This window comes from Falco rusticolus, chromosome 7 (assembly GCF_015220075.1).
Source record: "Falco rusticolus isolate bFalRus1 chromosome 7, bFalRus1.pri, whole genome shotgun sequence".
Classification (NCBI taxonomy): Eukaryota; Metazoa; Chordata; class Aves; order Falconiformes; family Falconidae; genus Falco; species Falco rusticolus.
In genome coordinates this window covers 27,506,291-27,528,904 of record NC_051193.1, presented here as the reverse complement: position 1 = coordinate 27,528,904, position 22,614 = coordinate 27,506,291, and the positions used below count along the sequence as shown (strand labels likewise).

Sequence of the window (22,614 nt, the reverse complement as noted above, 5' to 3'; positions counted from 1 at the left end):
AGAGAAGGTGCATAAGCTGCTGAACAGAAAAAAATGAAGAGTGTGGGTGCATCTTAAACTCCGTTCACTCACTCTCTGCCTATGATGTTGTCTTTCTCTCAGTGGCAGGGACCCTTAAAATGGCTGGGGCTTAAATTAGCCTAGGCACCTTTAGTGTTTGCTGGATCTGCAGGTGTCCTGGTTGTAACTAGGGATGCCACAGGGAATCTGCATGGCATTCTCTGTTAGTCAGAACAGCACCTGAATTTTTGATGTTACGACCCTTAGCATCATAGAACTGAGATAATTTCTGAATCTAACTTGCAACTCACCTCCCAATACCCCATTTCAGGAATTTGATGCCAGCACTGCTGCTGTCATCCAGAGTCAGAAGCCACCCTGGTTTTTTTAAGTCTGACTTTTTGAGATGTTTTTCATTCAAGGTACTTCCTTCTCAACTTCAAGATTCTACTGGCATTACTGTCCAGTTCAGTTCAATCTCAGCGAATGTCTTTTATAACACCTGTTCAGATGGTGAACAAACTCTCAAACCTCATTATTCTACTTCTGCTAGTTCTAGTCACTCCTAATTTGAGGCCAAGTAATTATGTCCTATTTCCTCTTCTTCTGTGTGTTTAAACGTGATCCTTTTCTAACTTGGCATTTGTATTTTTTTTCTTCACCTTCAAACAGAAAAGATAATTTAAAATATTCCAAAACACAGAGAGTATTTTCAATAGCAATTCTATCTTTTCCCATTTACTTTCCAAACAGATGGAAAAATCCTTAAGGACTCCCTAATCTCCCTTGTGGCTTGCCTTAAATAAGTTGCAAGCCTCCTCATAGCCAACTTTCTCACAGGACAGCAACAGCATTTGAGTGGATTTGTTTGGATTCCTGCTGGAATACTTCGTTTTACAAAATATACTTAACACGCTTTCAAGCCTTGGATGTTTCCTTCATTCAGCTATAATCCCTGCTTTTCCTATTAAGGACGTTCCTAGCTTAGTCACAAATGGCCACTTCTGCTGTACTTGGGCATAGAGTCATTTTGGCTTTGAAATGCAGCCCAGTTCCAACTGTTTCTGGGTGTTTTCTGATTATTCTTGTTTGTCCAGTGCTCATCTTGCTCTGAATATTGACAATGGATTAGACTGTTTAGGTTTTGTATTTGCCCCAGGAACCGGAGAACTGATGTACGTTAATATTCTTAAATCCCTTCTCTATAAATGGCAGTTTCCCATCTCTTAATCACAACCCTATCAGGATTTTTCTGTAATTGCTTGCACTGAACTTAAACCTTTTTTTAAGGCATTCTGCAGTTGTATCCAAGATGACCCACTTAAAATTTGTGCGGTCCTCTGAATATCTCCACGTTTAGCAGCGTTTTCTGCTTTACAGCTTCAAGAAGCAAAGGCAGGGGAACTCAAGTGCAACTGCTTTAAGAACACTTCTACTTTACTATGCATGGAAAACATCTTTTGCGAGCCAAGCTTGTTAACCAAGTAATTGAAGCAACTTCTCCCCTGCAGAGAAGAAGCAGGCTGTGCAATTTGCCCAAACAGCTCTCATCAACTTCTGTCCTTTCCTCTCAGCTGGCCGACCCCGGCATCACAAAGCAGATGGACAAAGGCAGAACAGCAAACAAGCAACTGTGGCTGAGGAGAACAACCATGGTTCTGTCTCATCTACTGTCAAGGACTCTGCTTTTCACTCTGCTGCTATAGATAACACAATTAGAGCTACTTGCCAATCAAGATATCCTGTAACCTGTGCTGCAGCAGAGAACAGGGAGCTGGAAAAGCCCGATGCAGCTGTGTCAGTGGGGCTGTGCACCCAAGAAACCACAGATGCTGTGGACAAGGAGCCTACTGTACATCAACATGCTGAAGCCATCATTCCCAATCCTAACCAACTCTCTAAGCTAAGCAATACAACAGACTTTGCTAACCCAGTTTTTACCTATAGGAATATCAATACAAACAGTGCACACAGCAACAGTGCCAGATCCCAAAAGTAACGACTACATTTTGAAAAGGGAGAGAAGCAGAAAGTGTTCTCCAGAACATTAATTTCTGCAGCTGTAGTACTCAGAGCTTTCAGAAGTGAGGTGAGTTTCAAACAGAAAAAGGTTTGGACTACAGCAGCCAGTCCTTCAGCAGTCCGGAATGCCTACAAAAGACAGGTAATTAACTAAGCTACCCAGGCAGACTCTATTCCAAGATAAGTAATTTGTCTGAAGAGATTTAGCTTAGTTCTACTTGCATTTGTTGGGTGGGGTTTTTTTTCTTAATATTTCAGGTAAAAGCTAGGAAAGAGATTCAGCCCACAAGCCCAAGGAAAAGATCTTCCTGAAGGCACCAGCACAGGAGGAACATGAACACAGTAACTTCACTAAGGAATTTGGTAAGGTTCTCTTTCTGAAATGGACTACTGGTAAGCCAAAAGCGGCCATAGGAGGAGGAAACAGGTAGGAGGAAGTAGAAGGAAGAAATTTTTAACATGCACTGAAATAGCTTACTTGATAGCAAAAACATAAATGCTGAGGGAGTCTGCACCTGAGTCTGGCTGTCACCCAACTCAAACAAACAGGAACAGATTATTCATCCTCTACAGATAACTCCTTCACAGGTAACCTGTAAATGTGCAGAAAGTCCAACAGGTCCAAGACAGGCTGGAGCTGCCACCCACGCACAGGGCAACAGCAGAACCTCTGCAGGACGTTTACAATCAAATACGATGATAAATAACCGTTCCATACATACACAGCAAGCCCAGGGAATGTGATTGCACCAGTCTTGTATTCTGCAAGGAATACGTTCCTGTGCAGAGCAGTCCCTGTGTACATTAGGCCTATCAAAACTGTCCGATTTTAAAAATGAAACTATCTTCTCCCAGCAACTAGAAAGCCCACAGAAAAAGCTCGCTTGATCCTTTCACTTTGAGCAGTTGCTGCTATGAAAGGTCACATGCAGCTCCAGGAAGATACTTCTGTTCCCCTTGTTTGAAATAAAACACTTGTAGCTCTAGATATGATTGTAAACAGGCACTTCCTATCTACTGATTAATAAAAGAAATGAGCATCTATTGTTTCTTCCTTTGAGGCATGCTGCCTTTCCCATGCCCTTTCACCACCTTCTGTCTGAACACTCAAGACTGCCAGATATGCTGAAAGAGGTACTCGGGCTGCTCTGCTGCAAGACCTGTGTATGAAAAGCAGGCTGAAACCCTCACCAGGATGTAGCGAGTCAGCATCACTGGATCATAACTGTCAGATTGATTGTACTTACTTTAATGATTGACACTTGTTAAGCAAGAGGAAATAACAATAAAAAAAAAAACCCAGGCATACAGGATGAGAAGAGGTTATGGAGTTCATTTCTAAAAGAGTAAGACACATTAGTTTATGTGCTTAAAAAGGGTGTTTGGGAAGCTAAAACAATACAAGCAGGAAATTATTTCACCATAAACACCACAGACTGAAAGCAAAACCACCATATCTCATTTGAAATACAGACTTTTTTTTTTTTTTTTACAACTTTGATAGCTTAAACACAAAGATGACGGCCGTAAAAGATGCAGAACAACCCCTTAAAGCACCTTTGCTACAATAATAAGGATCAGCCAGCCACCATCTTCTGAGAAGGAGGGATATGTATGTAGAAAGAAAAAAATCCAGTGTAGGAAGCTCTGAGGTGAAGCCACAAGTATTTTAATCCTACAAATGAATAGCTGGGATAGTACTTCAGGCATGGGCTTGAAATTCTGTAGTAAGGAAGGCAAATACCCACACTTCTGTACCTAGACAGACACAAGCTCTGGAAGTCCTGGGGTGCTCCATTGCCTCCCAAGTAAAGGAGGATGGAAACCAAGTAGCAGTTCATCAAAACTGGACTTCTTCCCTCCCCACCCACCTCCTGCCCCATGCATTATCCTCTTTCCCTTAATACTAAGGCTGGTAAACATGCAGACCTGTAGCAAGTGGCCAAGAAGGCCAATGGGATCCTGGGGTGCGTTAGGAGGAGCGTGGCCAGCAGGCTGAGGAAGGTGATCGTCCCCCTCCACTCTGCCCTGGTGAGGCCACCTGGAGTGCTGCGTGCAGTGCTGGGCTCCCCAGTTCAAGAGAAACAGGCTGCTACTGGAGGGGATCCAGTGGAGGCTACACAGATGATGAGGGGACTGGAGCATCTCCCTTGTGAGGAAAGGCTGGGGGAGCTGGGGCTGTTTAGCCTGGAGAAGACTGAGAGGGGACCTTATCAATGCATCTAAATATCTTAAGGGCGGATGCCAAGAAGACAGGGCCAGGCTTTTTTCTACGATGCCAAGTCACAGGACAAAGGGCAACAGGCACAGACTGAAACCCAGGCAGTTCCACCTAAATATGAGGAAAAACTTCTTTACCTTGAGGGTGCCAGAGCACTGGCACAGGCTGCCCAGAGAGGCTGCGGGGTTCTCCTTCTCTGGAGATGTTCAAAACCCACCTGAATGTGACCCTGTGCAACCCGCTGCAGGTGACCCTGGTTTAGCAGGGGGTTGGACTAGATGGTGTCCAGAGGTCCCTTCCCACCCCGACCATCCTGTGATTCTGTGAAACCTGCTCTTTTCCTCAGACACATTAGTTGGCTGGTGCTTCTGGCATCCTTTGGGATCTATATGCCTACTGATTAAGGGTCTGTTGGTGTTTAGGTACCACTCCAACCAGGTTCTGCACTGGGGTACCTGAGGGGTTGTTGGGTGAGTTTGGGCACCTACCTGCCGACATTTAGGAGCACCTGAAAACACATAGCATATCCCTGAAGGTACCTAAAAAGCTTTGAGGTAAAAATGCAGGCTGTCCACTGAGACATCTCAGAGCTCAATTTTGTATTTAAACTTTTTTCAGCTGGTGGGAGGGCGTTTGGCATGTCAAGCCTTTTCTCCTACGTAAGTCTCACCTTCCCTTGGTACAGTAAAGCAGAATTCTTCAATGATTTCCTCAAAGGAATTCAAGAGCTTGCAGGAGAGCAGCAGAAGGCTGCCCAGAGGCAGGTGAGTGCAGATTCTGCACCTGATCTCACTCATTTTGACACCGGACAGCACGTATGCTGCCAGGCTTGCAGCAGCTGCAGGTACCTGTCAGGTCACCACCTGAAAACCCTTGGCGTGGCCACCACCTCCAACAGCCCGTGCTCTTCACGCAAAGCAGATGCTCTCCAGGTAGCCTGGTACAGCAGCTCTTTTGGGGCTAAAAGAAGAGATCGCACGACTGCCATGATTAAACTGGTTTCATTTTCAGCGTGTGAAGGAGAGGAGAAAGGGCTCGTACTTGAGGAAACGTGCTGCCCTGTGCCCGAGCCTGCCCTAAGCAGCTGCCGGGCTCACTCCTCGGCAGGACGCCTGGCAGCCACGCTCCCCCAGCACCAGCCGGCCGGCGGAGCGGTTGTTACGGGAAGGCACACACACCGCCGGCGCCGCTGGCGGCAACCGGGAGCGGCCCGGGGATGCTGAAGCCCTCGGGGCAGCGGCGGCCCCGGCCCCCCCCGCGCCCCGCGCAGCCCCGCCGCCCCCCCGCAGCCCCTCACCCTTGACGTCCTGCACCATGCCGATGGTGCCGCCCGTGTTGATGACCAGCACCCGCGCCTCGGCCGCCGCGCCACCGGCGGAAGCCGGGGGACAGCCGGGGGGCTCCTGCGGCTCGGTGTCAGCCAGGGCTCTGCCCAGGGGACGCACCCCCCCGGGGCGCTGTCCCGCCGCCGCCATCCCCTCCCGAGGAACCGCTACCTCCCGGCCCCCGCCCCAGGGGAGTTATAGGGCGGCTGCGGGGACGCCCCTTCCCGCCCCCCCGGCCGGACCGGCAGCGGGGTGTGGCCTGCCCGGGCCGCGGCGCTGCCCAGAGGCGGGGGCAGCCGCCATGCCCGGCCCCCGCAGCGGGCGGCGAGCGGGAGCTGGGGGCGGCCGTGCGGGGCGGCCGGGGGGGGCCGCTCGCCGCGGGGAAGGGGAGGGAGGGAGGGGCGGGCCCGGCACCGGCGCCGCCTGCAGCACCGCCCCTTGCACTTCGCGCCGCTGCGGGGGGCGGGGCGGGCCCTGTGCGGGGCGGGGCGGGGCGGGGCGGGGCTGGCGGGGGGCGGTGCGGGCCGGTCGTACTGGGGGAGAAGGAAAGCGCTGCGGCGCATCTCCGGCCAGGAGAGGGGCAGGGGGTGGACAGGGCTGGGGTCAGGCCCGCCGGGAATATTCACGTCGTCCCCTCTTTTTTCCAGAAAGCTCTTGGGGAGCAAGGCAGGAACTTGCTCTGCTCGCCTGGCCTCCAAGGTGACCTGCTCCTACCAAGCATCTCCAAGAGCAGGCAGCGTGGTACATGCAGCATCTCCTGCCCTCCGTTTCAGCTTCCAGATCTGGACCCTCAGTTTCCATCCGGGACAGATGGGGACAGTGGTACAATGCTGCCTGCTAACAACTGTAACGTGGAACGTGAGGGTTGTGCTGGAAAGGTCTCCTTGGGCAAAGATGAGCTGTGGAATACACAACAGTCAGCAGCCTGCAAAACCACAACCTGTCCAGAATGATCTCTTAGTTAAATCAAGCATCCATATACAGTCCTCTCTTGTAGACTGTACGGCAGTATTAGCCCACAAACTCCTTTATTTGAGCTCTACTGTCCACTTGAGGTCATTCACCATCAAAGGCTGGTATTTCCTGGAAACCTGTGACCACAAAATTGTTCTTGATACAGCCATATCCAACGCGCAATTGTGAAAGACAGCTTCTGTTTCTCAACAGTCACGCTGAAAGTGCTCAGGGAAAAACAAGCTAATGGTTAACAGAGGTGCCCAGCTGTGCATACGTTGATACCATCTTCATCCGTGTAATTAGGACCTCTAAAAAGAAGTAAGAACAAAGAAGAGGGGAAAGCTTACTACTTCAACCTCAGAAGCTCAGAATATTTGTCTGTTTTATCCGGATGATCATCTCTGCTGTTCTTGGCCATATCTGCAAAAAGCTGGCCCTGTTGCCGAGAGCTGAATAGCATGATCCTGAAATGGACTTTTTCCGTGCAGTACAGATACTTTAGAGTCTTTGCTGATGCAAAGAAGAGCATAGAGGAAATAGGGTTAGTAAACAGGGACAAGGTATACACAGCTACCTCATTTCAGTGCTCCATGAGAAATGGCAGCGTTATTATTGCCCATAGCCCCGGTGATGGTAATGCTGTAGTAGAATTGCCAGCGTCATCAAAGCAGATGGAGTAATGCTGAAACTTACACGGCTGTGGAAAACAGTCATGTCTTCTGGTCTTATGATACCAGCAGTTCCTCCAGTCCTTAGTACCTACAAAGCTGAACTGGTGAGAAAAGAGCTGTTATTTGTAATAAATTCCATAACAGAAAGAGTGGGAATTACCGGTTTAGGGTGCAGAAGACTCACCTCCATCCTATTCTAGATTGTAGGTATAACTGAGCTCCAGCTTGTATTTCACCTGTTTGTTATCAACAATGTGCTAGGCGTTTCTCAAATTTTCCTCCATCTTCCTGTAACAGTCTTCCTAAGCTTTCAGATGTAGAAGGCCTTCTTCAACTCAAATGCTTCAAAATAAAAGCATTAAGCTTCAAAACTAAATACAAATGTTGGGTTTAGTGTCTAGGTAAAAGTAATTGATTCAGCTGGATTAGAGTGCAATTTTTCAGGTATAGGAATTGGGGAGCTGTGATGAAAAAGGTGATGTTACAGGTATTTTACAGAAAAAGCTAGAAATGTGTGTACCTTAAAGACTCTGGAACTCAAAGAGGTTAAGTGTTAGAAGGGGGGCGGATTAACCTTTGGCATAAACCAAAATTACCTGTATTAAGGCCTATATTGGTGTCTAGCTGAGATACTGGTTTTACTCCTGAGAGACATGTTTGCAAGGCATGTGGTAGTTTATTTTGAGGATCAGATGTGAGATCAAGTACAAGGAGGCTGAAGCTGATTTCAAGGAAATTGGGTAAGTCTTCACATCTGTTATCATGAGATTTGTTATTACTGGCCAGCTACAAAGCAAAATTAGCAAAGTAACTGGCAAAAAAACAAAGAGCCAGTTCCTGAGGTCAGTGACTGCTGAGAAGCACAGTCTGCATGAGCTGAGAATGAGCTGCCATGCAAGTACGCTGAGGCAAAAGCTGTAACGTAAGTGCCTGAGTTACTCAGTAAACCAAAGGAAGAACATGCTTTCTCTATGAAAGTGACAGGGACTTTTAGCTGTGGGTCATATAAACTTAGTTTGTACTCTGTGATGCAACTTTTAAATAAAATGTAACTCTATTTCAAGGTAAAAATATGTATTATGGGATGGTCCAAGCAATTTCTTCTGCTTCTGATTTCTGTGACTTACTATTCCAACAGAAATAAATTTTATGCACTCCCTCCAGGTTGTCAATATCTCTTTTGAACTGGGTGGCCCCAAACTTGGCAGAGGATTCCAGGTATGTATGGCCTCACAAGTGCCAGGTAGAGGGGAGTAATCATTCCCCTTGATCTGCTGGCTATAATTGTCTTGCTAATGCAGCCCACCCAGCCTGTTAGCTTTCATTGCTGTAAGGGCCCTTTGCTGACTCATACTTGACTTGCCCATAGACCCCCAAGCCCTTTTTACACAGATGCTACTTAATTTTTCAGTCTCCAGCCTGTACTGATTTATGCAGTCATTCTGTCTTAGGTGCAGGTTCATGTATTCGGCCTTGCTGAATTTTATGAGGTCCCTGTCAGCCCATTCTTCTGGCCTGTTGAGGTCTTGCCTTGCATTTCAGGTTGGACAATTACTCTGCTTTTAGTTTGTCCTTCAAGGTCAGCCAGCTCTCCTGGGCTCATTTCCACTTAGAACGGCCTCCCAAAATATCTTGCCTACTAGACTGCTGAAGAAACCAAAGTCTGCTCACCTGAAGTCACAGCCTTTGGTCTACTCTGTTTCTTCCTCGCTTCTGTAATAAGAAGGCTTGTTTGTGAAGTATGTCCCATTTGCCTTGCACCCAAATATACCACAGAACTGCTTGACTGAAAGTAAGAAATACTTTGTAATACCCATTTGCTTCCCTTACTTGCAAGAAGACCAAGAAGTACAGATAGCAATTGTAGCCAACAACAACATCAGACTCATTATCATAGAGTCACAGAATCATTTAGGTTAGAAAAGACCTTTAAGATCATCGAGTCCAACCGTTAACCCAATACTGCCAAGTCCACCATTAAACCATGTCCCTAAGTGCCACACCTACACATCTTTTAAATCCCGCCAGGGATATACCTAATAAGGCTTGACAAATGTTTGATTGATACTTAATTTTTAGTTAGTAACAGATGGATTACTTTGTAGCTGCAGCATAAATCAATGCTTGTTTATTTTCGACTCACCTGCTGTCTCAGAAAAGTCCCCATCATGGCAGTCTCTGCTTCCCCAGTACTAACAGCTGCACCTTTACCTTGAGGATTCTCAGCCACCACAGCCAGGGCTGCCCTTGACTGCCATTGACCAGCTCCCTCTTGTTTGTGAGTAGCAGATCCAGGAGAGCATCTCTTGTATTCAGCCTGCCCAGCACCTTTGTCAAAAAAATTGTCCTCAATGTCCATAAAACCTCTTGGATTTCTTGTTCCTCCTGCACATCGCCCTCTCAGATGTTGTGGTTGTGGACTCCATGAGAACAAGCACTTGCATTCAAGAGACGACTTCTCCCTAGCTGAAGGGGGCTTCACCTACCTCCTGTCCTTGTGAGGTAGCCCAGAGTAAGTGCTGATCACGATGGTCATTGCAGCTCTCACTGTGATCCCGGCTAGAAAGCTCTCAAAAAGCCTGCAGACCTTAGTCTGTAGAGCTCTATGCATCCCTTTACATAGAGCGCAAAGCCAGCCCCAGCCCTCACCTTCCTTGTCTTTGTGAGACCGCCTGTATCTATGCACTACAGTACTTCATATGAACTCTCCCGTCATGTCTCTAATTCCCATGTCATCACAACTCTTCAGCTGCACAGATACCTAATGTCTTTAATTCCCACATCATTACAACTGTCCAACTGCACACAGATACCTAATGTCTCTAATTCCCACATTATCACAACCATCCAACTGCACACAGACATCTAGTTTCTCCTGTTGGTTTCCCAGCTGTACACATTAGTATGCAGGCACCTGAAGCAGGCCCTTGTTTGTCCAACTTCCTTGGATGGGAGAAAACCTCCCCTGTTGCCCTGTCTGGGTTATGCTTCCACCCAGTGATGGACCTCACTTAAAGTGTCCCTCAGTAATTTTGCAAGCCCGTTGACAGAGATGACGCTTCCTCTCTGTCACCTGGAACCCATCCCTGGTAGTCCTTGTTCCCCAAAGACAGCTTTCTGGCTGTAGAAGCCCAAGCCCTGCCAATGACACCTGCCACACAGCTGGATGGTAATCTGCAGAACGTGTTTGCCGCAGCCCAGGTCTTTCTCTTTGCCCAGGAGGAACAAAGGAAATGTCACCTGGTGTCACATCGCAGTTGCTGCACCTAATAAACAGAAAGTAATTTGAGATGATTGTATTACTAAAAGGGGGGTGGGTGGTGGAGGGGTGGGGAATGGCGCTTAATGCAATGCACAGCATAAAATATATCTGTAAGTGAAAAGTGGGGGCTCAGTTCCCCCTGGGCATTGCCACAATCATACTGAAACATACTGAAACAATTTTTGGAAGTGATAAATCAGTGAAGATTAATGCAATTGCAAATAGATGGCTTTATGACACTATATTTGCAATTAATTTCAGTATACAGGCCTCTTTAGAAACCAGTTCACATGAAACACGTATTTCCCAGATGTTTTTTGTATTTAAATAAGTACATTCCACCACTACATCCCAAGGCATGTCTCTCACAGAGCTCTCAATGGGCTTTAGCATGAACAATTTACCAGACCATAATTAAGAGTATTATCAGGATATCTGAAATAGAGCTTGTGCTCAAGTGACAGGACGCAAGAGTAGTGCTAGCATAAGATAACTGCCTTTTTCACTGGATAGGAATCCACAGAATTCCTAATAATTGAGAAAAAGGGTCTTACAAAAGGGGTCAACAGCATCTGCCTCACAAAAAAGAATAGTCATTTATCTGGATTGGTTTAGGTGAAACAAGCACCTTGTAGTCTTAGTCACTGCTGGTTCTCCCTCTCTCCTTCTTTGTCTTCATTTTACAGCTGAACTTTCCCCTCAGCTCTCTCTCCCTAGTTATTCACATTGTGTCCCTTAAGTCACGTTCCCTTGGGAGCAGTGCTTGATTAAGTAGGTTTTGGACTTCTTGCTTTTCCCCAGTTTCTTCATTTGCATCCTACTTCACTTGCAGCTGTCCAGATGGCAGAACACCAAACAGTAGTCAAAATCAGTGGGGACTAAAAAATAATCCTGGGGGGAAAAAAGTTGAAGTGCAGAGTGTTTTCAGTCTGGGCTAGTTTTCTGATCCAGCTTGCTGCAAAGGCCCCCCGATTGTTACGTTGGAAAATTAAAAGCAGCAAGAATAGAGATGGAAGCAAAAGGCTGAGGGTGGGAAGTTCTTAAATCTACTCCGATGCTGAGTGAGATGCCCACAAACCTGTGGCCTCAATCCCAAATACTAGGAGGAACCTGACTGGGGAAAAGGAAGGTATCTCTAGAAGGCAGAAATAGGTTTTTTTTCCTCCTCCCTAATACAGTATAGTAGAATAAAGCTGTTTCCCCTTGCCTTGATACAGACATTAATCAAGACACAAAATCTTGTAATTTCTCAGTATTCACTCACCTGTATCAGTATAGAAAAGAAACTGCCTAACTAGGAGATTTTTGCGAAGTTTTATATAAACTGTAGCCTATTGAACAAAACCCCAGCAATATCTGAAGGCAGAAATGAACTCGGTAGTAACTTGAGCTGCTGTTGTTTAACTGTGTGTATCAACACATCCACTGCAAAACTTTCTAAATAAACAAGCATTTTCGTTCTATTGCAGGAAACCATTTTATCAAAAGAATGAAAAATGTGTGGGTAATTCTTATTATGTATTGAAGAAAAACGTTCCACTTCATTGATTTATTTCTACACACATCTTAAAGCATTTTTAGTTTCATATGTTTTCATCTTTGCAGTGCTACTCACAGTAAACAAAAAAAATAATCATGAAAGTCACATGCAAAGAATCTTTAGTTTTAAACCCTACAGAACGATCATTTGGGGTTCTGCAGGACTCTTTCCAGAAAGAATTTATGACTTTCTGGTCAATATGCTTTTGCCCATCCAGTAGGTGATCGGATCTAAACCAAAAGGAGCCATAAAATTGTCAACAGTAAGTTGGGTATGTCCACCATATCCACTATGGCCACATATATATAGGAATAAATCATTGCGCAGTCAGGTGGAGGACAGAAAAACAAGTGGTACCAATTCCTGAGAAACTATTTAAAGAACACACAGGAGCAACACTTAAATAAGAGATGTTGACAGTAGAAACAGATGCATAATGGGGAAGCTCAGAGAGTTGCAACACACGTATTTCCCTAAAATGATGCTACAGGCAGCAGAATATTAATTGAGAGTAGAGAACGCAAGCTTAGAACTTTCATTTCCCAGAGGAACTTATTCCAGTGTTTCTAATGGCTCAGCAGATGTCCCAGGCTATGTGTCCTAGAACTTAAGCCTGAAGAAACAAAAGTATCTCTAAAAGCTTAATTGGCAAGGCTATATCTAAGTAAGTTATTTTCTTGCAAGCAGGGAAGAATGATGGCCTTGGATGATTTAATGGATGTGAGTTCTGGATTTGTTACAAGTTTGAAGCAGGGAGTTTTGCATCAGAATAGCAAAGTGGTATTTAATGTAAGAAAGTGGTATTTAAAGTTCTGGATCTAATAGCATGCCATATATGAGAAGTAATACAATGACACTCACTAGTTGGAAGGAGTTTCTACCATCACAGGCAGTTTGTTCCAGGTCTCCAACAGCCAGGCACCAGCCATACAATCTGTCAACATGACCTTTAGCTGCAAGGTTGGGAAGAAAAAAAAAAAAAAAAAAAAGTTTAATGACTGCATTTTCTGTTTGGGCAAGTGGCTGGAAAGTTGCCCTGTGGAAAAGGACCTGGAAGTGTTGGTCAACAGCCAGTTGAATATGAGCCAGCGGTGTGCCCAGGTGGCCAACAGCATCCTGGCTTGTATCTGAAACAGTGTGGCTAGCAGGACTAGGGCAGTGATTGTCTCCCTGCTCTCAGCACTGCTGAGGCTGCACCTTGAATACTGTGTTCAGTTTGGGCTCCTCACCACAAAAAAGACATTGAGATGCTGGAGCGTGTACAGAGATGGACAACGGAGCTGGTGAGGGGTCTGGAGCACAGATCTTATGAGAAGCCACTGAGGCTGTTTAGCCTGGAGAAGAGGAGGCTCAGGGGAGACCTGATCGCTCTCTACAACTGCCTACAAGGAGCTTATAGGCAGGTGGGGGTCAGTCTGTTCTCCCAGGTAACAAGCAACAGGACAAGAGGAAATGGCCTCAAGTTGTGCCAGAGCAGGTTTAGATTGGATGTTAGGAAAAAATTCTTCACGGAATGGGTTTGTCAAACACTGGCACAGGCTGCCCAGGGAAGAGGTGGAATCACCATCCCTGGAGGTGTTTAAAAAATGCATAGATGGGGTCCTTGGTGACATGGCTCAGTGGTGGGCTTGGCAGTGCTGGGTTGACAGTTGGACCTGATGATCTTAAAGGTCTTTTCCAACCTAAATGACTCTATGGTTCTACGATTCTATATTCTGTTGCCTGTAGCATCATTTTAGGGAAATACATGTGTTGCAACTCTCTGAGCTTCCCCATTATGTTCCTACTGTCAACATTTCTTATTTCAGTGTTGTTCCTGTGTGTTCTCTAGATAGTTACTCTGGAATTGGTACCACTTGTTTTCCTGTCCTCCACCCAACTGTGCAATGACTTGTTCCTATGAATCACTGCAACTTACTTGAGATCACTTCTCTACTCTAGCGATGTTATTCAGAACTGTATTCCAACAGAGGAAGTGATTATCAGGTGTGTGTGGTTAATAGCACACAGTTTTAACTTTTTAAATAAAATATATTTTTATATGGAAGAGACAACTGTTAGATAAACAGTGCTGAAGGTCTGGTTTGTTTTTTTTTAAAAAGGGAAAAACCTACCATTTTTTTTGCCAGAAATATTTTCAAAAGCTGATTATTCTATAAAACAAAGGTTTGAAAATCTGACCAACTCTAGTAATCCCACTCAAATGCAATTTCAGTTTTGTTAAAATGAAGATTTGCTGTCATCTCCCCATTTAAGACAGAGCTTTAAATTTTTTAATTGGGGCTCTTTAATCACAGACATGAAAGAAAATGTTACAGCGACGTACACAGTGTAGTACTGACAATTTTATGGTTCCTTTTTGTTAGATCTGATCGTCTACCAGATGGGCAAAAGCATATTGACCAGACAGGCGTAAGTTCTTTCTGGAAGGAGTCCTGCAGAACTTAAAATGATCTTTTCTGTAGAGTTTAAAACTAATGATTCTTTTCACATGATTGTCGTGATTATTTTTTTTTCACTCGAGTAGCACCGCAAAGAGGAAAACATACAACAATTAAAAATTCTTTGAGGTTTGAGTTAGAAATAAATAAATGGCCATCCACACATAATGAAAGTGATTTATTTCCAAAGAAAACGGGAGTGTCCTTTTTTAGCTGTACGTGATTCTAGGAGGTGCAGGTGAGTGCCTGTGTTTACTCCAGAAACACTGATGGTTTGCAGTGGGGTTGTGCTGTGGCAGGCACCTGAGCTACCTCTCTCCAACGCTGGCTCGTGGCTTGTGCAAGAGCTTTTGTTTACAGCGCAGCGAGAGAGCTGACAGTTAACAGGAAAGGGAAGGCAGGAGGTGGAATATGAATAATGACGGGATGGAGACTTTATCCTAGGGTGACTTCATGGAGCACAATGAGAGCAGTCACAACCAGCTCTGTCTTGCCCAACCCATGATCAGCTGTCTCAGGTTTGTTTACGCTGACCACCTCACTTCTGCATAACTCTGACGTGCCCAGAATGAGAACTCAGTGAGACAAAGGGCTGTTCAAACAGCCGCACAGATGATGATCCAAGGGGGAAAGAGCTGCCTTGGACAAACCGCAGAAATGCTGCAGCTTGTTAACTGAAGGTGAGACTTTGCTCTATAACTGAGATCTGTGGAGAAATTGTGTAATCATGGGAAAGAAAACCACCACTGTGTGCAACCAACAGTGCAATTTTCAGCGCTGCCCCCCACCTCCATGCCCAGTTGTATTTTATTGGGTGAGAAGCAGCCAGCCTTCACTTAAATGCAGGTGGGGGCAAGGGGAGCTTCCCTGGATAAATTTACCCATTGCAGCTCTGGAGATACCTGGGCTGATCCCTGAAACTGCTGAAGTATTGAAGTCTTCCACGAGACAGCATATCCTTAAGGCTCCATCCCCCTGTATAGCTTCCAAACAGAAAGGGCATGCCTGCTGAGTGCCACGCTCCTCAAAACAGATTGAACTGAGATACTGGGCTACACACAATGTCAGGAAAAGGCCATGTGAATTAGGATAAATGACAGGACCACAGTTTAAACCAGGACACAAGTGTCGGCATAGACTGTGACAGGAGTTCTACTGATTTTAGAAAGTAATCAGCACATTTTCAAGCATCATAGTAACAGGGGGCTTTTTGTCTACCTTTAGCCTGTAGAAAGTGGTAGAACCAAACAGGAAAATTAAAACCCCTGCCATCAATGTAGAGCTTGATTTGGAGTTTCCTTTCTGTAGAAGGACCTGGAGAAAAGCAGAGGCAACTCCCAAGAGGCTAATAAATGCAAGAGACCTCAGGCAAAGAGAGTCTGTATGAGGACAAGAAAGGTATATAGTAATCCTCCCAAGGAGTGCTGAGGGAAGAGGCAACCTCCAAGGTTATCTGGTGAATCTGTAGAAAGAAACTGCTCTTTTCTTAGGCACTGAGCACAGCCATGTGGGTAGGTATTGTTCATCTCTGTCTGATGCTCCTATATTTAGCTTTCACTCAAGTGCCAGGAATGTCTGGTCTGATAGATGCGATGACTTAAATCCCTTGGTGAAAGAGAGGGTATGGTGTGCACTCCCTCTGCTGAGGGGCCCTTCCATCCCATGGGACAGGGACAGGACCTCCCAGAGGTCCTGCCTTCAAGGGCAGTGGGTCACCCTCTTGGTGACTTTACATCCCCATGACGGAGAGATGCTGGCAGCGGTTCCCTGGCATGTGGAGGAGCTCGTGACTCCTTCTTGAGCCAGTGGGGCACCCTGGGGCCTTTTCCAAAGGGGCAGAAAGCAGAGCTTGGGTGCTGGCACTCACCAAGGGGGTGCTGATGCTCACCGCAGGGCTTGCCATCGGACTGGTGAGCCAGCAGGCAGGTTGAGGTGAGTGGGGCAGGAGTGCCTTCCTAAGGGGTTATGTCCTTCCCTCCTTCTCCCGAGTCACCAAGGACCCCCTCCTGGCGAGTCCCCTGGGGAAAGAGAGAAGTGGGGCTGTTCAGGGGAAGTTCAGGGGAAGGAGGGAGGCAAACAGTATGCTCCAAATGCAGGTGTCTGCTTCCTCTTATCCTCTAAACAGGGCAGAATCTACCTCCTCTTCCAAAGAACTGCAGTCAAAACTGCTTCTCTCACAGCTGGATGAATTCATGCCCTTTTCATGCAACACTCACGAAACTTGGCTCCTCTCTCCTTGCCAGTCAGAGCCATGAGCCCCAGGTGTGATGGTTTTCTTTTTCCTCCTGGATTTGGCCTTCATGTACTCCATGGAGGAGTTTTTCAATCTTTTCAGCAATCTTTTAAAATCATTTCTCTCATTTTATTTTCTTCCTAAACAGAGAATAAAACACCCAGAGGTCACACTTTTTCCTGGATACTTGTGTTTCAAAAAGGGACGGTACAGCTGTCAGCAATGTTTCAACACTTACACTGCTCACTTTTTTTTTTTGTTGTTTTTTTCATTTTGCTTTTGTTCAGTTTAGTTGGGTGGGATTTTTTGTCTCATAGTAGTGAATAGGCTGCATAATCACAAAATAAACGGCACAGAGGACACACATCTATCTGTCTATCTCTGGGGCTTTTTTGGTCTAACTTTTTAATAAGGCCAGAAAGCCCACATTTAAAGGACAGGAAAATAGATAAGATTGGATTAGAACTCTTGATATGCACAGTATCTTCCACAGCACGAATTTCAAGGGATTCCAGAAAACAGCTATAGGGAGTCCCTCTGCTTTCTCTTGTTTACTGTTAGCACTCTCTCGAACTAGTTTTACTGGGTCTGGGTATCAGTCATATGCAGACAGACTCCTCCTGCCCAGTCACCACTTAGGCTGAGGATTGAACAGGCACACTTCGAATCTATTTTACATGTCCTCCAAGAAATAGATAATTTCTTGGTGTTTTTTTTGTTTTGTTGGTTTGTTCGTTTTTAATGATGGTAAGGAGGTAGAAAATACACTAGGAAAAAGCCAGTGATTGCTGCTGAGAGCAAATCCTAAAATTGGAATAGATACTGGAAATAATACATTAATAGAGACACCCACACCACCACCTTAAGAGGCCAGTGCTACAGAATGAGGGATCTACACAGGGAAGCACAGCATGCGATACTTGTGAGCTTCCAGAGAACACATGAATACTTGTGGAAGTAAGATCTCACACCTGCTAAACACATGATTCCAGCTGAAGTATATGAACAATAGCAAAATGCTTCTAGAAGAGATGGATGTGTTGTAATGCTATGTTGTAAACCCTCGTATCATGGACTAGAATCAGAAAAGAGAGGAACTCTTGCACACTTCCACTATGCATGCATGCAGGATAGCCAGTTCAACTCAAACCTTTGTGCCATGCTTCTGAAAGCGTTCACCGATGATGCTATGATTGTTATTTTCAGATGAAAAAGTAAGTTTTTGTCTTAATTTTATCGCTGCTAGATTTCAAGTTACTGTTTTTCAGTTTGTTTGAAATGAGGCAGTCCTTGAATTTTTTTTCTTCTGTATTTGCCTGCTACAACAATATACTCTCATATGATTTTTTGACAACTATACATCCAGTTATATTTAACTCAGATCTTCTAGCATGGTATTGCAAAACTCTTGTATTTACCTCATGCTATGCATTGATGTACAGTCAACTTGAGCTGGCTACATTTTGATAAAAGTTTTGCCAGTTCAGAATCATTTCAGCCACTAGTTCCAATATAATCCAAAGCAGTTTTTGTCTGAAGTAAATGAAAATGTACCGCAAACTGTTCTGCAACATAGGCAGATTATGACATTACCTTCTGTGAGGAGTAAATGGATCTTAGAAATTTTTTCATGACGTATTTTTGCTCTTTATGGTCTCTCTAAACACAAGAAGGATTATCTGTGCAATCCCAGAATATGCACCACTGCTTGATTCATGTAACTGTTGATATTAAATGTAATTTTCAAGAGCTTCAGCCAATCTAGAACCCAGCTAGATTTTAAAGTACAGTACATTTACGTACCCCTGTGAAGGGTAGGATGGTTTTTTCTAACCCTCAACAAAATAAAAACCTGCGAGAACTTTCCCAGAATGCCCAGTTGCACATTAAGGACATCTTTGGTGCTGTGTAAGGCTCTGGCACTGCTGGATGCCATCAGCAACTCAGAACGCAGGTCACGTTAATTGGCATGTTCCATGATTTCTGCCTCCCTCCTGGGGCTGACCTTGCAGAAAGATAGACGGGAACTTGAATTCAACAGCGTTACTTTTATCGCAGTCATTAGGAAGGATGTTATTTCCTTGGATACAGCGAAGGCGGCCAGCTGAGGGAAATGGGAACACCCCATTTAGCGACCCACCGCTCCCAGCTCTCGCTTCCGCACTTTGCTGCCTGTGGAAAGGGTGAAGCGTGTTGTCCTTGTCAGTGCGTAAACATCAGAAATAGGGATGTTCCAGAGAATTTCTGAGACACCATGAAGTTGAAAACCAGCTTGCTAAGCAAACAAGAAGATCTTGAAGCAACAAGGGCAAACAGACTTACTGAGACGACCCTTAGCTGACCTTAAACCCTGGAAAAAAGATACTTTTCCACATTTCTGACCCTCCACCCCCATGTTGTGACTAACACCTTGGTGTGAAGACTGTCATCTTCTTCTAGTAATGGTTGTAATTTAAACTCAGCTAGTACATTGAGTTATTTCTGTTGGCTTTTTGCCTGAGTTTGAACAGAACGCAGGAATTGATGAGCTAAGAAACTACGGAGCCAGCTGGGTGCCCCCCACCCCGGAGGCTTGTCTGTGGCAAGGTCAAGGGTGCCTGTGTCTGGTGTAAAGGCTGGTGGAGGGCTTTAAACACCAGAGCTGGTCCCTGCCACACTGTGCAGCAGCAGTGGAGGGGCAGAGGGGCTGCTTTGGGTGCAAATCACCATGTCCCACCAGCAGGGATGGGTCTTGTGGGGTCAGGTGCTTTTCCATCCCCCTCCCAGAGCCCACCTACAGGGGCGAATGGTAGCAGTGGGCGCAGGGCAGCACCCGGGGGGTGTGCCAGCAGTGCCTCCCCTCCACAAGGATGGCCATTGGAAAGTCTCCCAGCGCCGCCTTCTCGGCTGTAGCTCAGGCTGGACATGGAAGAGCTGGAGGAAATGGAGGACGATGCCGGCCTTGGCAATGGTGGTCTCGGCAGGCTTGTTGGTGAGTGAGCCCCCCAAAATGGTCTCATTGCCTGGGTGGTGCGGCACAGCCGTGGGGGGGTTGCATCCACTGTGAGAGGGATACTTAAACTCGGCAGAGTTTATTGCTCCAGCCTTTCCAGCACAGGGTGAGAGGTGCTGGGTAGCTGGGGACCGAGCGGCGGGTGCTGGCCCTGGCCTTTGTCCCTGCGGGGCTGCTGCCTGGGGCCACCGGCTGGCCATGGGGTGAAGGACCCGCTGTCTGCTGGGGCTCCTGGCTCACCGGGAGGCACAGCTCACTGCTGTCCCCTCTCCCTGGCAGCCTGCTTCCTCAACTCGGTGGCGATGCTGGGGCTGGCAGCATATGGCTACGGCATCTGCTATGAGTACGGCATCTTCAACCAGAAGATCCAGGACATGTGGCAGGTACAGACAGGTGTGTGGTCCTCACCTTCCCCTGGCCACCTTAGGCTAGCGTCCCACTTCGATCGGGCCAAGGCTGTGGCCTACAGATGCTTTCACTTAGCTTGGAGACTGCTGGAGCCAAAGTCGGGGCCGTGATATTTAAAACTTGCCAGATGTTTCTCGAAAAAGTTTAAGTTCTCAAACTGGTGTAAGCACATCACATCCTTCCCCATGGTGGGGAAGCCAGTCTTTCATCCCAGCTGTCTCCGGCATGTGGGGCTGGGGATCAGCCCGGTGTCACAGTTCCCACTCAAGCCTGTTAGTGGCTTGGCACAGCAGCATGGAGGGGAGCAGACCTGCCTCGTGGCACACCTCGCTAATTAGCAAAAAGCTGTGAATCATCAGCGTGACAACCTTTCCTCCCCAGCCAGGTCTGTGCAGATGCCTGCCCACGTAGCAGGGACATGAGCCGTATCTCCATGGGGAGCAGGGCCCTTTTCTGAGGCTGCTGTAGGAGCAGAGAGGTCGGTGCTTCCACCACTGGGGCACCCCCAGCTCCTCCTCGCAGGGGCCAGCGGGATGCTCTCCTTGGGAGCTGTCTGGCTGCTGCAGGCTGCCCTCATCTGTGTCCACAGTGCGCCCTGCTCGGGGCCAGCACTGCCATGAGAGCTGCTCCGTGGCTGTGTGGAGCAGGAGAGGATGGAGAAGTTGTGTCCCTGCTCCTCGTGGGATGGGGGCTGTTTGGCTGAGGTGGTACAGGACCCTTGTGGGGAGGTCTAGGGGAGGCCAGCCCCAGCCCCCCAGCCCTGCTGTGCTGCTCGACACCTGGGTTAAAGCATCAGAGGGTGGAAGGGACTGTTTTGGAAATACAATGGAAAATGTGTGTATCTGCAAAACCCCTGGTAGGAGACAACCCCAGGGACCCCATGAGCACTCCCAAAAGCTGTATCTACAGCTAGCAGGTGGAGGCCTTTCCTCCTCAGCACTGTGAAACAGCATTTCCCAGCTGCTGCCTCTGAACCGGGCTCATGTCCCCTGGTCCTGCTGCTGGGAGCTCTGCCCTGGCCATGCCAAAGACCATGTCTGACCTGGGCTGTCTCCTGTAACAGCACCACGGGGCAGGGAATGAGCCTGCTTCCTTAGCCAGCCCGCAGGCTGAGGCTGAAACCCTGGTTAAGGGGGACTAATGGTGTCTGGGCCACAGCACAGCAGCGTTAGCGATGCACTAAGAGAAACGCTGCTTTCATCCCCATCTATCACCCCTCCAGCGGGGAGACCCCAGGGTTCAGGGCGCTCGGGGTAGAGCCCAACCTTCAGGCTCACCCTGCAGCACCAAAATTTGGACTTAGGGCAGACGAGCTCTGAAGCATTGTCCCCTTTGCCGCAAGCAGCTGGAGCCGGTGGCAGCCATCCACCACGTGGCACAACCCAGGGAGGTCCCTGGCTCGGGTGGCCCCGTCACTGCTCTCGCTCCTCCTGGCCGGTGGAAGAAGCCGATGCCTAGCTCCGGCATGGCAGCCCCCAGGAGAAAGCCCGTCCCGAGTCCACGCTGCCCGTGCATGTCTACGGCCAGGTGAGCACACTGCCACCGGTGCCAAGTGGGTCGATACCCAGGTACGGACTGAAGTGCAGCCTCACGGGGCCAGTGTGTGGGGAACCCCCCCTGCACGGCTTGTCCTGGGGGGCTCCCACTGGCTGGCTGTGCCCTGGGCACGGGTCCTGTCAGCGTCTCTGCCGGGGAGGGTTGCGCTGGTGAGGCTGCTTCACTGGGGTAGAAAAGGCAGTGGTGGAGCAAACTGGGGAGATGGACATCAGTATGGGGACTGGTTTTGCTGCTCCCCATCTGCAGCCAACCTCTGAAATATCCAAAAGCACTTCCAGCAGGTCTGTGCAACGCACAGCCCGGCATGACGGCTTAAATTAAGCTTCTCCTGACCCTCACAAACCTTTCTCCATCCCCTGAGTGCTTCTGGCAAACACCAGCCACTGGGCAGCCCCGGGAGAGCTGAGATGTCCCCAGGGCGGGGGGTACCAAGCACGTCCCCACACACGCAACCCCAGGAAGGTGGGTGCAACCTGAGCTTGCTCCTGCAGGAGGGTCTGTGGGGTGGGAGGGCTCTGGTGGGGCTGGGGGGGGGGGGGGGGGGCACCACCCAGGGGCACAGCCCGGCTGCAGCTGCCTTGCTGATGTCCCAGGTGGTGCTGGCGCTGCCCCACGATACCCCCGTGCCCGGGTACATGAACAACACCATCAACACCTGTCACAGCACTCTCCAAACCACCAAGCTGCAACAAGGTCTTTTACCATCTCATACCAGCACACCCTTCATGCCAGTCCCTCTACTGCCTTCTCATCTCACCTCATCCAGGGCATGTGCTTTCTCTCTGCTTCTTTCTCTTCCTCAGCTGCTCTCTCTTCCTTGGCTGCCCAACCTCTTAACAGAACCAGCCACAGCTGCACCTTATCTACATCAGCCAACCCACCGCCCCTGAAGCCAGCCCACAGCTGTATATTATTAATGATACTTAACCCAGCTTCATTCCTCTACAATTCCGCCTTCTTTCTTTTTTTTTTTTTAACATTTTCA

General features: G+C 47.6%; 1 protein-coding gene and 1 pseudogene across 1 annotated transcript in view; one reads left to right on the top strand and one right to left on the bottom strand.

Annotated features, from left to right (window-relative positions):
- The window catches only part of ASPG (asparaginase), a 46,841-nt gene extending 41,087 nt beyond the window's left edge, over positions 1–5,754 (bottom strand). Inside the window, exon 1 of the mRNA XM_037395056.1 lies at positions 5,541–5,754. Within this exon, the coding sequence (XP_037250953.1) occupies positions 5,541–5,718 (178 nt within the window). The 5' untranslated portion in view covers positions 5,719–5,754. The remainder of the gene's footprint in view (positions 1–5,540) is intronic.
- A 6,940-nt stretch (positions 5,755–12,694) lies between these two features.
- On the top strand, positions 12,695–22,556 carry LOC119150848 (annotated as a pseudogene).
- Positions 22,557–22,614: the final 58 nt, after the last annotated feature.